Consider the following 27223-nt stretch of genomic DNA (forward strand, 5'->3'; position numbering starts at 1 on the left):
TAAAATGTTAGTGAGTTCTTTCATAGTAGTGCAATTGTTCTAGAAACTGGGCCACTCTTGAATTTTATTTCACTTTTAGCTATTCACAGGGTATCAGTGTGTTAGATTTATAATGATGGAATCTGACTCTGTAACAAGATATTTGTTGTTAGACTTGTTTGTAGAGTGATTTTCCTCTTTTGTGAAATAATGTATGGTTATGTTGTACTTATCTCAGTAGGATTTTATTAGGAAAGTGATAATTTTAGGAGACAGTTGGTCAATTAGTACATTTAATTTTTGAACTCCTAGTTTATAAAACCAAATAATTAAAACATTTTTGACAAAATATTTACAGCAGAATCTTGGAAGTTAAGAAAACAAAACAAATGTTTCTTCGATTTCAGTTACAGGTTTTCAAGTAAACTGATAAAACCTTATCAACAACTCATAGCGATATACACTATACTACTACATAACTCATTGAACAGATTTCTCATTCTGCCACATTTCTGCAGTTCAAGAGTAAAGCTTCTTTATAATTATACATCACTAGTACTTTCAGAAAGCCCTCCTTGCTCTACCATTTCCAATTTCTCCTCCAGCATCTACCTACTCCAAGAGGTAACTTATATCTTGAATTATTTTTAGTTGTTACCTTACTTATATTTATAGTTTTATCCTATCAGTATGTTTCACTAAATAATATATTGCTTTGTGTTGTGTGTCATATTCTATATATTTTTCTAGAACTTGCCCTTTTCGTTCAACAAGATGTTTATAAAGTTCATCCACTATGGTATATGTAGCCATGATTCACTTTGCAAATTTTATTTCTTGTTTTCATCCAACTTTGTTTGACCCCATTCTTTTTCTAGCCTCTTACTCAGACATTTCTGCAAAGTTTTCTTTTTGTGTTCATTGTGGCCATTGTGACTGTTTTAATTCAGTAGTAACCATAGAAACATCATAAGTTTTTATAATAAGAGAGGTCAAGTAAATGAACCTAAACAAGTATAATCAGTGCGCTTACCATTTAAATCTCTTTTCTGATAGAGAAAAAATCATTATCATCACTTCAAATGTTAAAAGGTCACTAATACTTGATGTTATAATGGTAGTTATAATATTACATAAAGCAAAGACATTACCTAACACTTCCTTTTCTATAAACATCTGTTTTTAAAAAATATGAATATCGTTAATGCACTGAAGATGAGAGCTATGGCAGTTTGTCTTTTTTATTATAGAGAATGAACTCTTATCTACTCTAACTATTCTTGAATATGTTTATTTTGTTATATTTACTCCTTTAAGCAATGCTAATAAGACTTAGCCATTAAATATTAAAGCAAAATATTCTCTTATGAAATCATGCTCAAATTCTAGTCTTCCCAGGTCAAAAGCTTTAGTAAGTTATTGTCCAATTATTTAAACTCTAACTCTAGTTATATAACCAAAGATAATTGGTTATATATGTGTTTTCATTCATCTTTCACTTAATTTAAAAATTCTAAAAGTCTAAATTCAGTGGAGAATGTTTTTGGCAAAACAATAGCAAACATGACAATTTGGGAAGGAAAATCTAGAATAAAATTTATATTACCGATTTATTACTGGATGAATACATTGGAATTTTTCACTTTAGTTGAATTTGGAAAATGTTGAATTTCTATGATGCTAACAAATTCCTTACAGATAGTTAACCCATTCTACAACAGTAGGCATCTGTAATTTGAGAAGTTATAAAGGACCTTTTACCTTTGGTTGAATTAAGGAATGAGAAAATTGACCTGTTTAAATAAACATTCTCTATTATAAATCAACACAAAGGAATAAGCATTCTCTATCATAAAGCAAATAAATTTTCCTTTGATTTGGTTTGTACTTCCTGTTCATTATCTTAAGGAGATCATTGATAACTTTCCTATGCTATATTTACAGTTTAACACCACATTGTAGAAGAGAAAAATAAACCAGCTCCAACATTAACAAGAAACTTAACTCATAATACACAAAGAAAAAATTCTTGAAGGTAGAATTGTAGGCTTTGAGGTATTACTGAGGAGGGAAATGCTTGAGAAAGAAGCATTTTCTTGACAGTCTTCCAATTAAATATTGTCAGCTTATTGATCCTTTTGGCTAATGTGAGATGTTGGCCTTGTGGTTATTAGTAAGTTACTGTAAATAGCATATAGCATATAGCTTAGAATTCCTGAACCATGAAGATTTTTTTCCTTATTAGTTATAGGTGAAATTTCCATTCTGTGTCCTTTATATTCTATGATATTTTAAAAATTCCTATGTATACTGTTAAGATGTGTTCTTAGCATACAGGACAAACATAAAAGACAACTGTAGTTGGACAGGCTCATTAGCTAGGAAATACCCTAGGTGGTCATGGATCAGGTTAAGAATACACATCCACATGAACCAAAAAAGACTGGTAGTTGGATTGTATCTGAATGGGGGCATTCTATTTAAATCCTAGAGATCAGCGATACCCAGCAGTTAAGAACTAGCAACCAGGAAAGTCTTAGAAGCTGCAGTGAAATGAAGTTCAAGCATGCTTTCTGTCAGGGAGTCGTCACAGTAGGCTGCGTGAGAAGGCCTATAGCAGTGGGTGCTTTGTATCACAGCATTTGGTTCAGGGATATCTATCCATGGGAGGGGGTGTACTGAGTTGTATAAAAAGGGGTCCTTGAAGGATCAGAAGAAGCAAGCAAGAACCCAATTCTAGACAAATGGACTAACAGGAAAAGATCTAAGCATAGTAATAAATCCTGAACTTTGAATAAAAGCCCGTTTTTGCTATAAAGACATACCCGAGCCTGGGAAATTTATGAAGAAAAATAAGTTTAATTGGCTTATGGTTCTGCAGGCTCTATAGGAAGCATAGCAGCATCTGCTAATGTGGAGGCCTCAGAAAGCTTCCAATCAAGGCAGAAGGGGAAGGGGGAGCAGTCACATCATATGGCAAATCAGGAGCAAGAGAAAGAGGGGAGAGATGCTACACACTTTTAAAGGGCCACATCTTACAAGAACTCATTCATTATCATGAGGACAGTACCAAGAGGATGATACTAAACCATTTATGAGAAATTCTCCCCCATGATGCAATCAATCATCTCCACCAGGCCCCACCTCCAACACTGAGGATTACATTTCAACATGAGATTTGGGTGGGGTACACATCCAAACTATATCAAAGCCCAAACCACCGGTCTGTTCAGCAGCAGAATGCGGCCAGCAATAAATGTCTTTGGTTCTCATACCTCAGGACAAGACTTATTCTAGTGCCTATGGTTTTAGTCCAGACTCATTGAAGATACAATACTTTATTTTAGCACCACTAAAGAAAGGCCAGGCTGGAAGCTGGGCATATAATAGTAAACAAAATATAGTTTCTTTCTTTACAAGTCTTATGCTGTAGTGGAAGGTACAGTCAGGAATACAGACAATCTCAATAAATGGTAGTAAGAATGCCAATTGAGGAAGGTATATATTGTTATGGTGGCATGAGTCAGAGCATGTTACTAAGACTCAATGGGGTTGGAGAGAAAAGAAAAACTTCTCAAAGGAACTGAAGTCTAAGTGAAGATATGGAGAATGGGCGGGAGTAGGGATGCTGCTAACGTGAATGAGTTTTGTTGAATAAGCAGGAAGCACCTGTTTCCAGATCAATAAATTAAAAAATGGTCATCAAAACCAGATGCCCCATTATTTGCTCACCAACACAGTACCAGGGCACTTGACTTGGTGAACTAAATACAGACTTCACTCCTCCTTGGCTAAGAAATCCTGTGTAGAGAACAACTTGTGGCCTAGGTTGGACTTACTTAGGTGAAGAGCATTTAGAGTAGGGAGTAAAGCAGAGGAAAGGAGGATCTCAAGGTTTAAAGGGTATGGCTCTTGAAAAGTGGAACACAGAAGAAAACCAGCCTCATCTGAGTGAAATATTTCAAGAATTGCCTTCTCAGACCATGAAAACACCGGAGTACCCACTGGATGAGCTTCACAGAGCCACCTGTAGGGACGCAGAACATACATTTAAGCGTTTGCCAAGATGGAAATTGACCCACAAGGCTTGAGCTTCGTGGAGTAACTCTATTTGTCATTTTACCCAATAGGATTGTGAAACATGGTTTCACAATAGCAAATCAAAGCAAGGCTGGTGATGTTGCACACAATTACAATAGAAATGGAATGGCTTAATTAGTAAAAAATTAACTGGCATGATTCCTATAAGTTAAAATGTACATATTTAAGGAGGCTTATTGTAACATTTATACCATTTATTTTATAATATACTAATTCGCATGTAAAAGTGAATGTAAATTACCAGAAATTAACATGCAATGTGAAGAAAAGTCCTTTTATCCTCTGCAACTGTAGCATTTGGCAGATTCAGGAATAAATAATCTTTTGTGGCAAGGGTATGCCTTATCAAACATATGCAGATCAGCACTAATTAATGCTAATTAAGGTTTCCTGTCTATCTAGTTGGAAAAACGTCCAAATGTTATGAAATCCAGTTAGTATGCCTATTACGCTAATTGTTTTATATGGGGTGGTTCTTAATTAAAATATGTAAATTGACCTTAATTGCTATATACTAATGGGGGTTCATGTTATCTTACTAAAAGTGACAAGATGGTGAGGAGGGGTACTTAAATGACTAATTCTGATAAATCCTTAACTAAATGACCTTTACTCAAAATTAATTTTAATTGGAAGTTGGCAAAAGAAACATTTTCCTTCTTTGTTTCTTTTTAGTTTTAAGTAATGGAAGAATGTTATTCTTCTTCGTTAATACAGCTTTAGAAGCAGTTGTGGATTGTTAATTACACTTAACAAGCAAGTTAATTTTGCTGTTTACTGTTTATAGGTATCAGGAAGTTATTGATATACTCATTTCAGTCTTGGAGAAAGTGATTTTCTTCTCATTTAAAGTGAATATATAGTTATAATCCTATAAGTAATTTGACATAACCAGTTTGTTAGAATGTGTGTTAATGGTTGATGAGCCAGTAATACTAATATTATTCCTTCACTGATTTACATCGGAGTTAATTTTTTAGAAAAAAAATATAAGCTTTTTACTAACATTAATTCTTATTGGAGTTAAACTATGATTGGAGATACCTAGATTAAATAGACAGAAATGATAACCTTTTGCATTTTACCTATCATATTTTTATTATTTAATTGCAAACAAATTAAAATGAGTATGCCCTAAATGAGTGTTAATGAATATAAATATTTTTATTTTTGTGCTATTCTAAACCTAGAATTACAAGAAGTAATTTAGCTAAAGCTAACATATACTTTATTTTACCTTTTTATTTGCAAGTAGTTTATGTTCAATTCTAATTTAATGTATATTAAAAATTCTTCTGCAAAAATGTGAGAAGGGACCTCATAAAATATTGTCATATGGAAATGAGCAGATAATAAAGATTATAGCTTTTCTTTGTCAAAAGGAGACTCAATATCTTTACTCTTTCATCAGGACATTGTGACAAATGTTTCCCCCAGAATCATCCGGGGAACCACCTCTGGCCCCATGTATGGCCCTGGACAAAGCTCCTTTCTGAATATTGAGCTCATCAGTGAGAAAACGGCTGCATATTGGTGTCAAAGTGTCACTGAACTAAAGGCTGACTTTCCAGACAACGTAAGTGTGATTTAACATCTAAAACAAGAGAATTGGCATAAGTTGGTGAATGTTTATTTAAACATCCAATTCATAGGCTTATAAATATTAATGTGTATATTTTATTAAAGAATCTGCCAGTTGCTTTGCTGATGCATAGAAAGATAAAAAAGAAAGAAAAGCTCAAGAACTCATAAAAATCCACACAATGTGAAGCTTTGTTATAAATGGGTGCCATGTAAGATGGAAGAAGTATCTACATAAGCAGAAGGAAGAGAAATGAAATACTCATTTTATTGAGTTGGTTTTCACTGTATGTGGCTGGTATTTATGAAGGTGATGACCTTAGGAATAAATTGCAGACTATAAATCATTTTAAATATAAACCTGAGGCAGAAGCAGCATATCTTCCTATGAAGTCTATATTTTTTCAGTGGGAAATAATTTATTAAATAATTTTAACACTCCTATACTAAATTAGTCAACTATCTTTTATAAAATCTTTTTTTATCTTAAAGAACCATGCCTAAATATTGCAGTAAAATCAGGCTTAAATATAATACATAATATTTTCTCTTCAATAGTCTGGTTAGGGTGATCCTTAATGTCATTCATTTATTGTCCCTATCCCTCCCACCTCCCTCTCCCACTTCCTATTTTTTTCTACTCCTTCTTCCTATTTCTCTCTCTCTTCCTTCCTCCCTTTTCCCTTCCCTCCTCCTCAATTCTCTGTCTCTTTCAAATATACACAACTTATTTCTCTCTCTTTCATTCTTTCTTTCAATGAATTGTTAGTGAATGGAGGTTGAGGTTTGAGGCAATGTGTGTGTTTATGTCATCGAAAATATTTTTTTACCTACATATGTCTTTCAAAGACAAAAGACAACACTTAAATATACTAATGATAAATATTTTTAAATCTATTGAAATTGGTGGATGTTTGTCTACAAACTGATAAATTGCAAATTCTTACAAAGGAATATAGAAATCACACGATTGCCTTGCCCGTCAAGTTTTTTTTCTGTTTTAGACAGCTCTAATTATTTCAAAATTATCTCTTGATAATTTTGAAATAAAATACATGCACATAGAAATAAAATAAACTTGAAATAAAATACATGCACATAGAACTTAACATAAAATACATGCATTTGAAATAAAATACATGAAATAAAATAAAATACTAACGAAATAAAATACATGCACATAGAACAAATATAATTTATCTTCCTCAAGATAGTCGTTTGGATGTGAAGGGAACTATCATGACCCTTCTAAAATCTATAGTTTCTGCTTATTAGGAATTTTTCTCTTCCTGAGCTTGATGTGAAAATTATCCCTGTTTTCATATTATATAATTAACTCTATATGAGAATTATGCTGAGCTATTTGTTTACTAAAGGACCCACATCTTTTGGGAAGCCTTTCTCAGAATGATAAGGACTAAAAAAAAAAAAGATCAACTATAAAAAGAAATAATATGTTTGTAAACCTGATCTACAGTATTAAATACTCTGCCAGGTACTGAACATGCAACATAATAATAATGGTTATAATATATTATGAGCACTCATATACCACTCACTCTGTGCTAGGCACAGTTACAAAAGTTTTATTTATTTTAAGCTCATTTGATCTTTTTGAACAACTTTATAAGATAGGTAGTATTTTCTCTATTTCACTGATGAGGAAACTGAGGCACACAGCGATTAAGTACCATATCAATCGTTACACACCTAATATATGGTGAAGCTAGAATTTGAACTTGAAATTTGCTTTTACCAACCATGCTTCTGTCTCTCATCCAGTGCATTTGCCTATGTTGTCCTTAAATATTCAGTATTACGTTTTTTTTTAACTAGAGATGGGTCCCCCCCCACCCGACTCTGTAGCCCAGGCCAGAGTACATTGGCGCCATCATGGCTCGCTGCAGCGTCCAGCTTCTAGGTTCAAGTGATCCTCCCGCCTCAGCCTCCCAAGGCCTACAGGTGCATGCCACCATGCCCGGCTAATTGTTTAATTTTTTGTAGAGATGATGTCTCTTGCCCAGGCTGGTCTGGAACTCCTGAACTCAAGCAGTCCTCCTACCTCAGCCTCCCAAAGTGCTGGGATTACAGGTGTAAGCCACTGTTCCTGGTCTAGTATTACATTTTAATACAACATGAGAATGGTATGAAATATAATTTCCCAAATACTGATTCAATAGTATCTAGATAAGCTAATGTGTCTGAAAAAAAAAATTTTCCTGGAAAATAACTCCTACCAATGGATTGTCTTAACTTCATGTGACACTGTTTCTCTTTTTGGGTAGGAGTAAGTTGTTGTAATAATGACCACCAAGAAATGACAGTAAGTGGACAAGAAAGCTGAGATGAAACCCTTGCTTTGTGATTCTACAGTTGAGTAGAAAGAAGAGACATAGTTAATATTCTTTTCAATTTCCCTGGCGATAATTTTCTTCTCTTAGAATGCTTTTCCTTGAGAAAAAAAATGCATACTTTTCTTGTTTCTGATTCTTTCCCTATTTAGGTTATACACATTATTCTTTTTCTGTATTCCTAGAACTAATTTCTAACATTTTTACTCCTCATATCGAAGATAACGTTTTAAATACCATTAAAATGGCATTCCCATTTGAACCCATAGAAATAATGTGTGTGCACCTCGATATTGCCATGCTGAGAGTAGACAGTCCCCCGCTGTTTTGGAATTATTCTGATGGGTTTGCCCAATGAGCTGAATGAAAGAAGGTGACCCTTCATTTTCCAAGTTTAATTATCACTCTTGCTGGAGTTTTTTCACATCATTCTCGAGTGCATGGCTGCCACCTTTAATGACAGGGACTGGACAATTCAACCCACTGTGGCAGCTTCTAAGCAAAAGCTAACTTTTCTGATAAAAAGAATTGTGCTGGGTGTGGATATAGGTCAGCTAATATCAGTAGCTAATGTCTCTGTTTCCAGAGAGAGTGAGCACCAGTTGACCATGAACCAGAGGAGATGGCTGATGAACTTCTTGAATGTAAAGGCAGAGAGACCTCTGAAATATATTGTGAGGGCTCATCTCTGAATTGTCACAGTTATACCAAAGCCTACATTCGCACTAGACTTCTGCTTGGCTTTCAAGGTTTCCTTTTATTTATCTGTGAATTAAATTTGGCACATTGATCATTGTAGTGACAATTTATTACTGACTAAGAGCTTTTTGTTCCTAAGTTGAGATTTTGTAATGCTTATTATTAAATGTGCAGAATAACTAGGGCTTGCAGAAGTCAATTTAAAGTGAATCCTTTTATTCTCAATGCAAAAGCCTTATGAATCATGTATTTCGGGCCGGGGAAAAATTTTTTTAACAAAAAATACATGCTGCACTTTGAATGCACTGAATTAGGAAGCAAAGACTGAAATTTTTTATCATTTGTGGCAGTTAAAGTAGGAAGCAGAAGGTAGGCCTTCAGCAGTGAATCAGGTAGTGAAGATAGAAAAGGAAATGATGGCTTTGTTAGAGAAATTAATAAGGAAGAACAATTGATATGTAAATATACATCTATTACAATACACCTCATTTCTGTAAAAAACACTTTCTCGGTTAATTACTGAGAGATCAGCATTGTACACATTAGGTTCAAAGTGACTCCAAAGAAGTTGATCTACATCAGCACTCCTGAAGGTGCTTTACTGACAAATAGCCTCTAAATATTAAGTTCTTAATATTTTATGTGTACCAGGTACTCCTTAGGCACTCTGGCGAAGCTTGGGAGCCTCTTCCCAGAATATTTTTGAAGGCATAAAACAAAATTCATAGGGTTACAAAGGATTCTCGCTATCTCACTTAAAATATACGATATAGTAATGTATTTTTTTTATTAAGGCACTAAGTAACAATCTAGTCGTGGGTCTAATAACTACTCAAATTTTGATGTCGTGGTGAGTATAAGTACTTCAGATTTCTGCAGCAACTCTACTGTGATTTTCTGTGATTTCTTTTGGTGCAAGGTGACAGATATCAATAGTGCCACTATGGTTTATTGCATTTGTCATCTTAAAAACATCAGACAATTGGCTGGGTGTGGTGGCTCATGCCTGTAATCCCAGCACTTTGGGAGGCCAAAGCAGGCAGATCACTTGAGGTCAGGAGTTTGTGACCAGCCTGACCAACATGGTGAAACCCTGTCTCTACTAAAAATACAAAAAATTAGTCAGGCATGGTGGCAGGTGCCTGTAATCTCAGCTACTCAGGAGGCTGAGGCAGGAGAGCTGCTTGAACCCAGGAGGCAGAGGTTGCAGTGAGCCAAGATTACGCCACTGTACTCCAGCCTGGGCCACAGGAGTGAAACTCAGTCTCCAAAAAAAAAATTCAGACAATTTATACATTTAGAAAGGAGTAATACTTAGAAAATATTACTACCTGTGGGCTAGGAAGCAGGTTTCTGGCCAAAACCAGAGACAGAAACTTCAAGGGAAGAAAGGTGAGACAGGAATTTATGGTGAAGGGGTTGGCTAAGTATACATACTAGGTTAAAGGAGAAGCTATGAATATTCATGAAGGGGCCTTAACATCTAAGTTACATATTAGGTTATAGGAGAAGCTATGAATATGCATGAAGGGGTCTTAATGCATGTGTGCTGAACAAACATGCATGTTATATACATGCAATCTTCACTTTGCAGTGGAGACTTAACATTTGAATGTATTACAGTTGGGCTGTGTACATCAAAAGGTGAAGCAGAGACATGAAGGCACTCAGTGCACAGCCTCTGTAAACTGGGCAGAACCAGTCGATGGTTTGTAGTCCCTTATCAGGAGAAAGTTGCTAAAATCCATCTCTTGTCCAATCAAACCTGTAGTTATGACTTGCGGAAGAGGGGAAGTCGGTCAGCGTCTGGTGATCAGTGAGCTATAATTGTTTTTATATTGCTTATCTTGAGGCCAGTGCTTGTTTAACTGCCAGAGAAAAAGAAAAAAGGATCCTTGTGGCGTTGAGAACAGTTTATTCAAGTGCAGAGGTGCTTGTCTTTACCTTTGCCTGGCATGGCCTTAGGTCTCCTTTATAATTTGGTATCTTATTAACACAAAGAGTCCATTCTGTCTCACCTGGGGAGCAAGGGGCCTTATTTTTAATTTATACATTCATGATTGAAAAATGCCAAAGTTTGGAAGATTGGTAAAAATAAAAGTCTAAATGTTTTCTCACCCAAGTTTATGGATTTCTGTATTCTGTAAAGAGTTTCTGGACTGCAGGTTAAGAACCTGTGTCCAGTAGCTCTCTATTCTGTTTGGATATTGGAATCTCCTGAGAAGCTTTAAAAAATATATTTGTGGTTAGGCCCTATTCTGTTCAATCATTTCAGAAATCTCCTGTGGATACAATGAATATATATATGTATGTTTGTGTGTGTATATATGTGTATATATGTATATGTGTATATACATATGTGTGTGTATTTTTTATAAAGTTCATCAATTGATTCTACTATATACACAGCCAGCGTTATTTATGGCTCTTGACCTATATTATTAAATATTTTTAAAACTCCTATATCAGAACAATTTATTAAGAGCATTTCATATGTTTCAGGCACTGTGCTAAGGGCTTTATGTATCTGTGAAGCAGAGATTTTTTTTCCCATTTTAACACATGATGAAACTGACATTTAGAGATATTGCATTGACTGTCTTGGGTAACACAGCTAGTGAGTGAAAGCACTAGGCCAGGAAGGCTTTCCACTACACCTTGAAGAAATATTTCATTTGGCCCTAAGTAGCCTGAGAAATTAAGAATATGTGTTATTCCAACCCTCTTAAGTGGGCAGTCTTAAATATAAATTTTCAAAAAGGAAAACAAATGATCTGACAAAGAAAGAAGATATGTTATCAGCCAAGCATTGTCTTGCTCTTAGTCCCAGCTAAGGACATTTTATGCCCAGCTCTTAATGCTTTGCAAGGATGTAGCTGTGTCTATTGAAAATAGTGTCAGTGGGACTCCATTTGGACTTGGATTTGAGCTGTTACCTGGCCTCATCTGAAATTCTGTATTCCAAAATGGGAGAAGTCAGAGAACTAAGTCAAATTTAGGTGTCCTGCAAGCGAAGAGGATGCTTATTGCTTATTTGATGGGCGTACGTTAGTCCACAGCCCTTGTACAGTCTTCTTGCCATCTCCACGAAGACTACCTCTGCAAAAGTAGGCTTCTATTTCTTTGAAGTTTTTATAATTAAGTTTCACTTACTAGAAATAGGGGGATTTTTGTCACTCACACAACTTGTTTAAAAAAATAAAATTTTGTAACAGGTGAAACTATATCTGTTGTCAGGCCAGCAATGGCTAGTACAAGATAATTACTTTTGTTACTTATCAAAGAACTTCGAGAGCATGAACATCACCTTAGTTCTTTTGCCTTGTACCCCAAAGAGGATATTCACAAAGAGAAATGTAAGAGTCTCTGTACTGAAGGGACTCCTCCTTTGTTCCCTCTGAAATTTTTTGAGCTTGTCAAGTCCTTGTTTCTGTTGATTTCTACACAGTCCCATGCTGATTTATTTTAAATAAATTAGGAAACTGCTGAAGCAACTATTGAAGGGAAGACTAGTATATCCCCAGGAAACAGTTCAGTTTTTTTGTACTAGAGCTTACATAGTGATTTTCTGATATTCATGATTTCTAGAGTCAATATATACTTACATCCCATCCTCCTTTCTTTGCCAAAATTTGGGACAAATTTTAACTCAGATTATCTAGTGACATTATTGTGTGGACATTTAAAAATATTCTTCTAATTTACAGAAAAGAATATATCAGAATAGTAGTGGAAATTTAAAATATGAGTGGTTAAGAGTAAAAACATCCATGCCCACTTATCCTAACAAAATTCTGTTTTTCTAGAGTTGTAGTCTAGGAGCTAAAGGCAGACGGCTTAGAGTCAGAACAGATTTGAATCTCAACATCTCCTCTGACTTGCTTTTTATGACACTCTCAGCCTCAATTCCTCATCTGTGTGACCCTCAGAGGTCATTGTAAACATTGTGAAAGATTACATATAACATTTTGACACACGGTAATTATTCACTACCATAAATTAGATTGCATAGAATATTTATGCATTTGGTTTTTATCCCTACTTTTAAAATAATATTTTTATATGTTGTGAAAGGGAGATTTGGCAAGTCAAAGGTAACAGCATGTGTATAGCTTTTAAAGTATATTGCCCAATTGATTTTCAAAACTTGGTGAACTAGTGGTTTTATACAAAATACTTCATTTCAGAAATAGTTACCAGTTTAAAAATTAAACACTAACTCGCTAAGTATGTTTTTCAGTGATTCCTTCAATTTGAGTTCATCATATGTCCTATATCATGTAAGTTTTTGGGCTCCTTGTTTAATGTTTTATTTATTATACTCCCCTGCTTTAATATCATTCATTCATTTTACTTCACAGATTCTCATTAAAACAATTAAATAGTGAGTTCTTTTCTTGGTATCAGCATAGAAGCAAAGAAAAAAATAAAATATATTTAATTTCACAAAACAAGGGTAGCAAAAAATGAATCAGAATATGTAATATGGCTCACAGTTCTGTGATTAGTTTACAGCTCCATGTAGCCAAGTATTTTCTTGACATAGGACATTCGTAGTTCTTTAAAATAAAATGTTAGTGCGTCCTAGATGGAAATGGAGACTGGATTTACCCTCCCAATGGAAACAACAACAAAAATCTTAGAATATACATGAAACAACAGCTTTTAAGACCTGGAACATCAGGCAATAAAGGAGAGTGGTCACTGAGAGACAGAAAACAAAGGACTTGCCCCAGGCCCTGAGTTGAGGAGGCTAGAATTCACAAGATAAAGTACAGAAAGCAGAGAGCTACATAAAGAGAATTCCAGAGACCTGCAGGTGTTCTCTTGAGTATGCAGCAGAGTACAGATCAGCTCATGCATGTGAGTAAACAAAGAGACTGGAAAAAAGGAGGAATGACATGGACTACTCCTTGGTTCTTACATATATCTGGGAATAGTGACTGTTCTTGCCAGCCAAACTGGAAAACTCTATGACCACAAGCATTGAATAGAATATAAATAAGACTCTTAATTAAGTATTGGGAAATAATTAGCCCCAGCCTGAGCACTGCTTTGGTCATGCCCAGCAAATGTTAAAGGTGAGATCTGAAAGGATCAACGTGTTTCCATATAACTTAACTGCAACCCAGATCAAAGCTGAAGAATATTTATAGGAATACAAAAATACCTAGCACCAAAAAAGGTAGGATTCACAATATCCAGCATTCAATAAAAAATTACCTGTTATGTAAATAAGTAGAAAAACATAAGCCATTATAGGAGGAAAATTTATAGATTAAAACCATCCTAGAAGTGACGAGATTAGCATTAGCAGACAAGTACAATAAAGCTGTTATAATTATATTCCTTATGTTCAAAAAGCTAAGACATGGAAGATAGATAAAAGAGCTAAATAAAACTTCCAGAAATTAAAACTACAATGAATAAGATGAAAGGTACACTGGAAGCTATGAACAGCACTTTAGGCATTGCATAAGAAGTGATTAGTAACCTTAAAAATATAACAACAAAAGCTATCCAAAATGAAACGCACACACACGCAAACAGAGAAAGAGAGAGAAGTAAACATACCATCAGGGAGCTGGTGACAATAAGTGGCCTAATATATGTGTAATTAGAGTTCCCGAAGGAAGTTGTGGAAATACAGAAAAAAATTTCAAGAAATAATAGTGCAAAGCTTCCAGTTTTGCCTAAAACTACAAACCTCCCAAAACACCCCTCCCCCAAAAAAACCCCAAGAAACTTCATCAACTCCAAGCATAAGAAACATTAAGAAAACTATACTAGGCAGTAATGTAATCAGATTAATCAAACCAGTGATAAAGAGAAAAATCTTAAAAGCAGCCAGAGAATAAAGACATGTTCTGTACAGAAAAACACATGTAACAGTTACTAGTGTGATTAATTGTCAGAAACAATCTAAGCTACGAGACAGAGGGGCAACATCTTAAAAGTACTGAAAGAAAAGGACGAATATTAACCTAGATTTCAAAATCCAGCCACATACCTTTTAAAAATATAAGTGAAATAAGTAATTTTTCAAGCACAATAAAAGGAGGTCTACACTGCGTAATGTTAAACTGTTTTAGGCAGATGGAATATGATGCCAGGTCAAACTGTGGTTCTACACAATGGAATAAAGACCACCAGAATTGTAACTACATGGGTAAATATATGATGTTTTCCCATTGATTAACTCATTTTAGAAGAAAATAGGTTGTTTAAACAAAAAATAAAATAATATGGGGGTTATAGCATACATAAAGCTAAATGTACAACTATAGTACGAAAGTTGTGAGGAAAGAGATAGAAGTATACTACTCTAGGGTTCTAACACCTTTTACAGATTTTTCTATTACTTGGAGGTAGGCTGTGATAATTCAAAGATGCTCTAAGAGTACCTTAAAGATACTCTAAAACAATCACTAAAATAAAGCCTCAAAGAGTTATAGCCAAAAAAACAACAATAAATATATAATGGAATAATAAAAAGTACTTAATCCAAAAGAAAGAAGAAGAAGAAAGAGGAGTAAAAAAGAGATGAGACAAATAGAATCCATATAGTATATAGATGATAAGAGTTAAACCTAACCATTAAATAATCTCATGAAAAATGTAAATGGTCTAAGCACCCCAATAAAGGGCAGAGATTTTCAGATTGGATTTTTTTTTTGAGAGGGAGTTTTGCTTTTGTTGCCCAGACTGGAGTGCAATGGTGTGATATCGGCTCACCACAACCTTTGCCTCCCGGTTCAAGGCCTCAGCCTCCCGAGTAGCTGGGATTACAGGCATGTGTCACCATGCCTGGCTAATTTTGTATTTTTAGTAGAGACAGGGTTTCTCCACGTTGGTCAGGCTGGTCTCGAACTCCCGACCTCAGGTGATCCCCCCACCTCGGCCTCCCAAAGTGCTGGGATTACAGGCATGAGACACTGCACCCGGCCTTGAGATTGGATTTTTAAAAGGTAAAGTCAATTGTATGCTGCTTATAATAGAGTTTAAGTATAAAGACATAAATAGAAGAAAATGGAAGCAATCAAAAAAGATAAATTCCCTGCTAACTCTCATCCAATAAAGCATGCTATATTAATAGCAGACAAAGTAGATATAAAAGCAAGGAATACTTCCAGGGGCAAAAAAAAGATTATTTTACAATGATGAAAGAGTCATTTCTTCCAGAGGTGATAACAATCCTAAGTATTTATGCATTTAATAACAGGGCATCAAAATACATGAAGCAAAACTGATAGAACTGTGAGGAAAAATGGAAAAACCCATAATGATAGTTGGGGATTTCCACCTTCCTATCAATAAGCAATAAAACTGCCAGGCACAGTGTCTCACACCTGTAATCCCAACGCTTTAGGAGGCCAAGATAGGAGGATTGTTGAGCCCAGGAGTTTGAAACCAGCCTCTATTAAAAAAAAAAAAAAAAGGAAGTCATAAGACAATAGTCAGGCTATCAAATATTTAAAAAATGCTATCAACCAACTTATCTAATTCGCATTTATAGAACATGCTGTTGAACGACAATAGAATACAGTCTTTTCAAATACATAGAAAATATTTAGTAAGATACATAGACCATATTATTGGCCATAAAAGAAGTCTCAATAATTTTAAACCAGTTCAAATCATACAAAGTATATACTGTTACCACAGTAGAATTAGATTAGTAATCAACGACAGGAATTTATTTGGAAAAGTCTCAAATACTTAGAAAATACTAGAAAATAACCCTTGGATCAAAGAAAAAATCATAAAGAAATTAGAAAGTACCTTGAACTGAATGGAAATGAAAATACAGAATGTCAATATTTGTGGTGTGCCATAAAACATTATTCATGGGGAAATTTATAGTACCAAATGCATGTATCAAAATGAAAAATAGTCTCAAGTTAATGACCTACATTTTTACCTTTAAAAACTAAAAAAAGAGCAGATTGAACCCAAAGTAAATAAAATAAATGATATAATAAAGATCAGAGTGGAAAAGAAATGAAATTGGAAAAAGAAAAATAATAGAGAACATCAATGAAGGTAAAGCTGGTTCCTTGAGAAGACGAAAAAAATTGACCAAACTTTAGCCAGACCGATCAGGAAACAAAAAGAAGAAACACAGATTACCAATATAGAAAAGGAGAGAGATAACATCACTGCAGATTCTACAGATATTAAAAGGAAAATGACATCATATTATGAACAACATTATGTAAATGAATTAATCAACTTAAGTGAACTGGACAATTTCCTTGAAGGACACAAACTATAAAAGCTTATTCAAGAGACAATAGATAACATTAGAGAAAATAAAACTTCAGGCCCAGATTGCTTCACAAGTAGATTTGCTAAACTATTTAGAAAAGAATAGTGCCAGTTCTATACATACCTTTCAGAAATGTAAAATAGAGGGAATACTTCTCAACACATTCTATGGGGCCAACACCCTGATACCACAGTTAGAGAAAGAGTACAAGGAACTCCAGATAGGAACTCCAGATAGGGTTAATATTTGAAAGTAGCATAGTTCATATGTTATAAACTAAATAGTGATAATCACACAAAATATATTATCTCAATAAACCCCATAGAAAAAAAATTTTGAAGAAATTAAAAATCTATTTCTAGTTAAAATGGGAAAAATCTCAGCAAATTAATAGTAGGAAAATTCCTTAACTTGATGAAGGGTATGTACAACAAAGCCTACAACTAATATCATACTAAATAGTGAAAGATTGTATGCTTTCCTCCTAAGTGAAATAAGGATATCTGCTTTCACCGACTTCCATTCCACATTACGCTAGAGATTCTGCCCTGTCCAATTAGAAGAAAAAAATAAAAGACTGCAAAGGAAGAAGTAAAACTGTCTTTATATACAATGTGATTATCTATGTAGAAAATCCATGGAATATACCAAAGAAACAACCAACCAAAAAAATCACTTAATTTACAGGAACAGTCAGATAGCCCGCAGGCTGTTGTTTTTAGATCGTATTTTATTTTTTAATTACAGTAAAACACCTTCTCTTCATTACTGAGACTTTGCCATTCCCTTAATTTTTGCAGCTGTGATAAATACCTAACTTGCCTATCCTAGATTTGGCCCTGTCAGAATACTTTAGGTAATCAGTGAGTTTGGCAAGGTTGCAGGATATAAGATTAGCTTGTAAAAATTAATTGTATTTTTATATGCAAGCAATAAACAACTGGAAATTGAAATAAATATATCATTTACAGTAGCAGCAAATCAGGAAATACAGATAAATCTGACAAAAGATGTGAAAGATAAGAACACTGAAAACAATCCATTTCTGAGAGAAATTAAAGACAACCTAATAAATGGAAGAATATACTGTATTCATAGATCAGAGGAGCCACTATTGTTAAGATGCCAAGTCTTCCCATTTTTATCTATGGATAAAGTACAATCCCAATCAAAATATTAGCAAACCTTTTTTGTGGAGTTTGACAAGCTGATCTTGAAATTCATATGGAATTGCAAAGGACTTACAAAACAATTGATAAAGAACAAAGTTGGAAGTCTAAAACTTTCTGATATCGAGATATGTTAAAATTACAGTAATCAGATAATCTGGTGTTGGCATAAAGATAGGCAAATAGATTAATGTGGCAGAATAGTAAGTCCTACAAACAACCCACAAATTATTTATATGAACAACTGATTTTTGACAAAGATGCAAAAAGGCAATTCAGTGGACAAAATATAGTCTTTCAGCAAATATGCTGGAAAAATTGGGTATTCTTATGCAACAAGAAAGTAAGCCTTGATTCAGATCTCACATGATATATAGAAGTTAACTTAAAATACTCATAGACCTAAATGAGAAACCTAAAACTATAAAACTTTTTGAAGAAAACTTTTGACCTTTGTTAGGTAAATATTTGTCAGATACCTACCAAAATTACTGCCTTTGAAAGAGAGAAAAAGGATATATGTGATTTGATACAAATTAAAAACATTTCCTCTTCAAACTCATCTATAAAGAAATATGAAAATACAGATGACAGACTGAAAGAAAATAGTTGCAAATCATATATCTGATACAGTACTTTGGCGGGTTTGTTTTAGAAAGTTAAACATATACCCATCATATGACCCAGATATTTTACTTTTAGATATCTACCCAAGAGAAAACAAAACATGTATCTATACAAAGACTTGTACGGTAATGTTCATAGAAGCTTTATTTGTAACAACAACAACAACAAAAAACCTGGGACCAACTCATATTTTCATCAGCAACTGAAAAGATCAACAAATTGTGTTATATTCATACTATGAAATATCACTTAGCAATAAAAAGAATGAACTATTATACATACAACACAATGGATTAATCTCAAAATAATTATTTCAAGTGAAGGAATCCAGATTCAAAAAAAAAAAAAACCTCACAAAAGTACATATATTATTATGTCATCCTAAAACTCTAGAAAATGTGAACTGATCTGTAGTGACACAAAGTAAATCAATGGTTGCTTTATGGACAGAGGGGTTATGAGTGGGAGAGAGGAGTTATAAAGAGTCACATGGAAACTTTTTGGCAAAATAGATATGTTCATTATCTTGATTGTGATAATGGTCTTAAAGTATTACGTATGTCAAAATTTATAAAATTGTATACTTTAGGTATGTATAATTTATTGTATACTTTATTTAATAAATTATTATTTTATACTTTATATAGCATACATAGAATTATACTTCCATAAATCTGTTTAAAAAATTGGTTTAACTTAAAATTATTAAAGCCCTTTTCCTGGGATGCATCTTGGGAATTACTTTTAGATTGAGTTGAATCGCTAACACCCGGCTACCTAGCTCTTCAATCCCTACCCAACTCTTCAAGATACCAGTTAATTAACACCCTCTAGCATTTTGATCATTCTCACTTTGATACTGAGTCATGGGAATTAACATGAAGTTAAAAATGACCTTAGATAGTATTAAGAAATGAAAGAAATATTGGTTGGATTTTTAAGCTTTGGCTTTGCTGAAGATTAAAATGCTGGTGGTTCATGTCATTCAGTAAAAGAAGAATCTTGAGAAAATCCATCAAACCTTTTAAAAGAGTCATTTTACAAGCATTACTGGCTACAACATACTCTTTCTCAAATTCCCCTTCATTTTGTAATTTGTCAGCCTGCCTTTGGGGTGAGAATATTGTCTTTCCACATTGGAAGTATAGCATCTAACACACTGAACCATGTGAAAGAGACCCTGGGGATGGCAATGATGCAGTGAATGTGGAGTCTTTCTTGGTATAAACTAGCTCATGAGAGAGGCAATGGAAACAATTTATAAATTGCTTATGTTTGTCACATACCCAGTTCATGTCAAAAAATGAAAATAAAATTCATATTCAAAGAGCTGAAAAGCTTTGTTCAGTAGGCTCGCTTACATAATATGAATTTAGTAATATTTCATAACAATTCGTGTTGCGATCTCAACTCCAATGTAATCTTACTTAGTATCAATTTGGTACTATTTCATAACAATCAGTGTTGAGAACTCAACTCTAATGCAATCTTCTCTTAAAGGGCTGGGGAAAGAAGGAGAAAGAAAGGATAATGTGAAAACTGTAACAATTATTTTCCTCCTACTTATCCCCTCAAGCCTTTAAAATGTACCTTTTTTTAATCTCAAAGGGCCCATTTAATCTGCTAATTTGTAAGCAATTTTAGAAAAATGCACAACTGTTTTATGAGAGGTTTAAATGTAGGAGGCAATACAAAGTTTTTATTTAGCAGAATATGCTACAAGTATATGTGTTTCATTAGCTCTGTTACAAACTATTCATTTCATTTTACTCTTTTTTGGGCTTATTGATAACTATATATTTTTTTTCTCCCCCAGCTTCCTTTTTTGCCAGTAGCTAGTTTATTCTTTTACATTGTACCCTACAGGGAATACTCTTTAGATATTTATTTTTCACAAAGAACTAATTTCACGTTTTCCCCCTGAGGTCTTCTAAGATATTTACTTGAAAGCATCCTCTTTATTGTTTAAAATAGCTTCTAAAAAACAAATACTTAACACATTATTTTTTAAGGGTTTATATACTGTATTTTAATGACTGCTTTTCTTTTTTAATTGTTATTTTTGATTAGATAATTGATTCAGTTTAAACTATATCTGTGATCCACAAATATGATCCAATTAATTGTAAATCAATTAAAAAGAGACTGTTCATGAGAGACACAGGACTACTAGCTTAATCACCAGGCAAACCAGACATCCTTAAGATAAGACAAATGAAGTATACTTTGATATAACAGTTAAATGTGTATAATGAATTCTTTAATTTACTGAAAATTTTACTATGTGGGATATGTCTTCATTTTAATAACCAAAATTTATAAAAGTACAAATTAGAATGAGGGCCATTTTGGTAAGAATATATACTAATACAGGTAACTAGTAGTTATCCATTTTAATAGGAGGCAGGGAAGAATCAGTCAATGAAATTTGTTGGTAAAGATGTAACCATATTTCTACCAGTTTCTTCAGCCTTTCTACCAGTGTATTTCATAACCATGTTAGAGAGAAAAGGTACAATTTTTTAAAAAGGAGCAAGGAAGAAGAAAAAAAGATATACTTTGGCAATGAGCCTTTTCCCCAAAACAAACTGATTCTTAAGGAAAGTAGAAGAAACAAGAATTGACAAAGGGGTTTTACAAATTGAAAACATAACAATTTCTTAGTTTTGTATAGCCATTTATAGGATACAGATGTGTATTTCTCTGAATCGATCTCATAATAACCTCACAAAAAAGATATGAATATCATCCTGATTGCATGATAAGACTGATATCTGGATGAAGGTAAGGACTTTCCTACGGATAGTTTTTAAATAGTAAGTGATAGAATTTCAAATTGAACACAGAACATCTGACCACACAGTCCCCACTGTTCTGCTAAGAAACTGTATTTTCTTAAATAAAACTATGCATATATACTTACGCACAATAAAAAGATTGTTTTTTAAAGCCAAACATCAGATTATTTAGAATTATCTATGAATGATTTACTTTTCCTTTTCACCTGGATTTTCATTTCCTTTGGTGGAGGTGCTAATGAGCAGAGAAATGGGAAAGGTAATCAGCCAGAGGGAAGAGAAGAATCAAAGACCTAGATAATTCACAAACTGGAAAATGAGCTCCTAACTAATCAAGACCGGATTGTAAATAGGATAGAAAGAATTTATACATCCCTGGTATTAGCCTGAATAGCATTTGTACCCAATCCAGGGAAAGTATTTGTGAATTTCACAGTTGGCTATTTTTTCTCCCTCTGAGATTCTTTTCCTGAACTAATTATCCATTGTGTACATGAAGCAAAGAAATAACTTATCATTAAAGTCATTTTTGAGGTAGATATTTCACTTTGCATTTGTTAAAATGCCTAGAGCATTAATAAGGAATGAGTTAACTTTATTAATACATCTTCTTTGGGGAGTTTCTGATCTATATACTGATCAGCCAAAAGGAAATTTTCTGTAATATTTGAGTCATGCAAAATTTAGGGAAGTAACCAGATTGACTAATCTTTCCATAATAAATAATTTAATTTAACTTTGTGCTGCTTTTTGCATTTTAATTTTTTCATAATGTGTCCTTTAAAACCTTCAATATTAAAATGATCAGTGACTGTTTTGTGCCTGATTTAGTTTAAATTGTAAATTTAGTTATGGCTCTTGGGTTACAAAGTATGGGTGGGGAGATGTCTTAATATAGGAAATGAACACAATTAAAGGCTGGAATGGCTACGTGTACAATAAGTTTTTAAATGAATTACTGGAAACTGTGTAGCAATCGATATGAGAAATGACATATAACACCATATAACAGTAATTATTATTGTTACCTAGACTATAATTATTCCTCAAATGCTTTACATTTCATATATTTTCATACATACTATTCAACTGCAGAGTTGTATGAAATGTTTTATGACTCATAGTTGTTGCCTAATGTCTGCTTAAAACCTTCCAAGGCCTTTCCAATTCAAACTCAGACTGCTAGGATAATGGATACCATATGGTTAGCTTATGACTTTGAAATTCAGGCAGGACTTCTTCTTCTAGTAAGGATGTAGAAAGCTATAAGAGATTATTACTCCTACCCTAATAACCATAACAAAAGATATAAGCCACAAAATTAGACTTTTAAAAAACTTACCTAAAATCTGAAAATGCAAATAAACTTAAATGAACTAAATTTCAGAAAGTGACAAGGAGAGCAGAAACTCATGACTGCTTTGCTCCCTGGAGAAATGGTGAAAGGAAGATGTCACGGTAGAGACACCAGTTAAAATTGTAAAGAACTTTTAATGAATGTGTTTAGAGTTGTGTGATGTGTGAGAACCCCAAGAAGCCCAGGCACGGACCATCTCTGCACTCATCAACCAACCGTCTCATGGGACTTCACTGAATTGTCAACCAAATGTAAAGCCAAGGCAGCCAAGCTGAGAGATATCCCCCCTAAGGCAAGCAGGACCTCCTCCAGTTAAAAGAGGTCTGCTGAAGGCTAAGGCAGGGAAAAAGCCTTGAGAGAAATCCCCCCAGTGCATTCTAGGCCTTCACTAGTTGTACTGCAGTGGCTCTTTGGAAGGCTAGAGGAAGGGAAGATCAGTAGAAAGATATCCTGAAGCACAAAAAGCCATGGTGAAACTAGAGAGCAGAGAGAACTCCCGAGCAACCGAAAAACCTAGGAGCTGGCCTGTAAAGCAGCAAGAGATATCCCTTGGTTCAGAAAGTTGGTTACTGGATTAACAATAAGTAAAGAGCTTCTAGAGTCTTTCTGGGACTCAAGTCCCAAGTCCTGCTGAAGAGAAGGTTCTGCTCTCGACACATTTGAAGGCAATGAAGAACCGAATCTAACTAAAGCAACGGCACAACCCAGACTCTGCTTAACTGTAGACTTAATCCACTCAGTCTCCTAATTAGCAGCCTAATAAGAGAAGTGGTGTACCCTTTTCTGGGGATGACTATTATTTCTTTAAATTTCTACTGCTCTTTTACAGAAACCATCTGGCACTCAATAAAAAATTATAAGACATGAGGGAAAAAAAGTGTGGCCCAAGATCAACAGAATATTCTTGAGAGTGGTCCATAGAAGCAGACCCACACATAGAATTGGAATTATCAGATAGAGACGTAAAATAACCATGATAAATGTGGGAAAAAAATCTAGTGGGAGAGGTGGAAAAACAGTCATGAAAAGATGTGGAATTTTGTTAGAGAGTTGTAAAATAAATATTTTAACATATCCAAAGAGAAATAAAAGAAGTGAAGAATACATTATGAGAAATGAAGAATTCATTGGCCAGGCTTAAGGGAGACTAGACAAGATGGAGGAAGGAATCAGTGAAGTTGAAGACATAGTAAATTAGCATAGGCACTATGGAAAGCAGTATGGGTGTGGGAGAGGGCTCTAAAAAAGCTAAAACTAGAACTACCGTATGACCCAGCAGTCCTGCTGCTGGGTATATATCCAAAAGAAAGGAAATCACTATATCAAAGAGATATCTGCACGCTCATGTTTTTTGCAGCACTATTCACAATAGCCAATATATGGATTCAACCTAAGTGTCCATCAATGGATGAATGGACTAAAAAAAGTGGTATAGATACACAATGGAATATTTTTCAGCCGTAGAAAGAATGAAATTCTATCATTTGCAACAACATGGATGGAACCGGAGAACATTGTGTCAAGTGAAATAAGCTAGGCACAGAAAGACAAACATTTCATGTTCTCACTTACATATGAGAGATAAAAAACTGATCTCATGGAGATAGAGTGTAGAATGGAGATTACCAGAGGCTGGGAAGTGTAGTGGGAGGGGAAGGGGAAGGGTAAAGAGAGATTGGTTAATGGTTACAAAAATATAGTTAGATAGAAGGAATAAGAACTAGTGTTCAGTAACATAATAGGGCTAATATAGTTAACAATAATTAATTGCATATTTCAAAATAACTGAGGAGTGGAATTGGAATGTTTCTAATACAAAGAAATGGTAAATGTTTGAGGTGATGGATATCCTAATTACCCTGATTCAATCATTACACATTGTATGCTTGTATCAAAATATCATAGGTACTCCATAAAAATGTACAATTATTATATAACCATAAAAATTATTGAAAGAAATTCCCCAAACTGACAAATCAAAGAGAAAAAATATGCCACAGTGTCCAATACCTATGGAACAATATCAGAAGTTCTAACATTCATATAATTGAATATTATAAAGAGATAAGATAGAGATTGGAGCAGAAATCATCAGCTCGCTTGGTACCATCTCCCAGTGGCCTTCCTTGGCCATCATTTTAAAAGCAGGCCCCTATGCCAGACTCCAGTCATTCTCAACCACATTGCTAGGTTTTAGTGCCTCAATAATATTCATTTCTGTATAAATTGTTCCTTTTTTTATTCTACCAATATTTATTGAATGTATGCTAAATGCCAGACATTATTTTAGAACCTAGTATTGAACAAGACAGATGGAGTCTGTTTTCTCACAAAACATTTTTTCTCTATGTGTAAGAATCTTTTTTCTTTGTTTTCTCATTTACCCCTGAATCTTTACCTCCTTGAAGAATGGCTGGTGCATAAGGGTAGCGCAATAAATATTTCTTAAGAAAAAATAAATTAATTAATGGTCCTGCAGGTCAATTCTAAAACCCTATTTTTTAATTTCCTCCTCCAGGATTGTCTGGAAAAAACTGCTAAGCCTGTTCTGCTATCTGTTATTTTTTTTTCCCCTCTGAACTCAGGCTCCACTTCTACTAAATTCTCAGTAGGATTGGTTCACATATAGGCAATGTTTACAAATTGATATAGATAGATATAAAAAGTATATAGATGTAAAATTGTATTTCAATAAGGAATCAGATGTTGGGGAAGGATAATCATACTTCTATTAATACATGAATCCATGCATCTTGTAATTATGTGCATATAAGACTCTGCTTCCTAACCAGACAGCAGTTTCACAGTGTTCCTAGGGCCAAGCCCCATGCTTAGCACAGTTCAACTGCTTCTCTTTTATGTGCATCATAGTATTTTATTAAAATTCACGTGAAAGAGGACATTTTTTTTTTCCCAAGACTGAGTTTCACTCTGCTGCCCAGGCTGGAGTGCAGTGACGCGATTTCGGCTCACTGCCACCTCCACCTCCTGGGTTCAAGCATGCTAAATAATCTATAAAAATCAGTCTTATAAATAAAGGACACATGCCATAAAATGTTTCTGTTTTTAAAGGCAACTGTCAAAATACTTTTTAGAAATTATTCTTCTCATTTAGAATCCATGTCCCATAGGCCTTGTTAGGCGGAATCTGAGAAACCAATGAGCAAATCTGTCAGTCTTTCAGTGACTGGATTACTAAGTATATTTCAAGTCACACACTAGAATTCTCCAAGGGTACGACTTCATTCTCATAGTTGTAACTAAGGAACTACTACACATCTCCTGCGATTTTCTGATTTATGTTCAGATTTACTCCCAGCCATCACTGGAACAGGACAGTCTTAATGATAGTAGGAAAAATGTGAGTTGCCATTATTTAGCATTCTCAATAAATGTAACTGAATTATTAATCATAGAGACACTGAATGCCAGAGAAACTTTGAATAATTAATTATCAAGCATTATATGACTTAGTCTGTTTGTTTACCAAGGGAAAAACTAAGGGTTAAAGAGATTAGTTCCAAACTTGTGCAAACTAGTGTTCAGTTTGTCCACATTTATTAAGCATATCATACTTCTTTTCTTAAATATGATTTTGATTATTGATTACCCCCCCTTCTCCACAACCCTCTTCTCCACATCCCTATTCCTCTTAAATCCAGAGAAAACACAAGAGTATAGCATTAAATTTCAGATGCACATCTTTTAGAATTATGTGTTGCCAATATCGATTAGTCAGGGTATCATAATTAATGATGACTAAATTCGTTAGTAGAAGCTACTTGTTTTTGTGCCAGTTACTAGACTGAGTAGTAGACATACTTTATCACTAATTCTCAGCACAATTTTAGACAGGAGGTATCATTATCCTTACTTTACAAATGTGGAAACTAATCCTAAAAAATGAGAAGTATCTTACTCAAGATAAAAAGACTAGAAAGTGGCAAACCCAGGAATTGAACCTCAGAGTTTTCAATCTCTCCTATATACACAACGGTTAAATGTACCATATACCTAATCATATTTCCTGACCTCCAAAAAAAGAATAAAGAGAAAATAAGATACTTCTTTCTGTTTATGATTAAGGCAGATGAATGTATGCTGAAGTTATTTCTCAAGTAAAAATTTATTTACAGATACACTATTGATTTAAATTTAAGAAGCATACCACTTTTTAAGGTAAAATAGAAAATCAAATTATGCAAAATAAAACAACTTAGAAAGCATACCAATATTTCTACTCCTACATATGGTACAATTATGTTATCCTATTTAGTAAAACAAATGATAAT

At 34.0% G+C, this 27223-nt stretch overlaps 1 protein-coding gene across 2 annotated transcripts in view; it reads left to right on the forward strand.

Moving 5' to 3' along the window:
• DPYD (dihydropyrimidine dehydrogenase) overlaps window positions 1-27223 on the forward strand; it is an 841965-nt gene that overhangs the window by 466660 nt on the left and 348082 nt on the right. For both annotated transcript variants that reach the window (XM_031002041.3, XM_055373871.2), the window contains one exon: window positions 5492-5656. In XM_031002041.3, the coding sequence (XP_030857901.3) occupies window positions 5492-5656 (165 nt within the window). The remainder of the gene's footprint in view (window positions 1-5491; window positions 5657-27223) is intronic.

The sequence above is a fragment of the Gorilla gorilla genome, chromosome 1 (assembly GCF_029281585.2).
Source record: "Gorilla gorilla gorilla isolate KB3781 chromosome 1, NHGRI_mGorGor1-v2.1_pri, whole genome shotgun sequence".
NCBI lineage: Eukaryota > Metazoa > Chordata > Mammalia > Primates > Hominidae > Gorilla > Gorilla gorilla.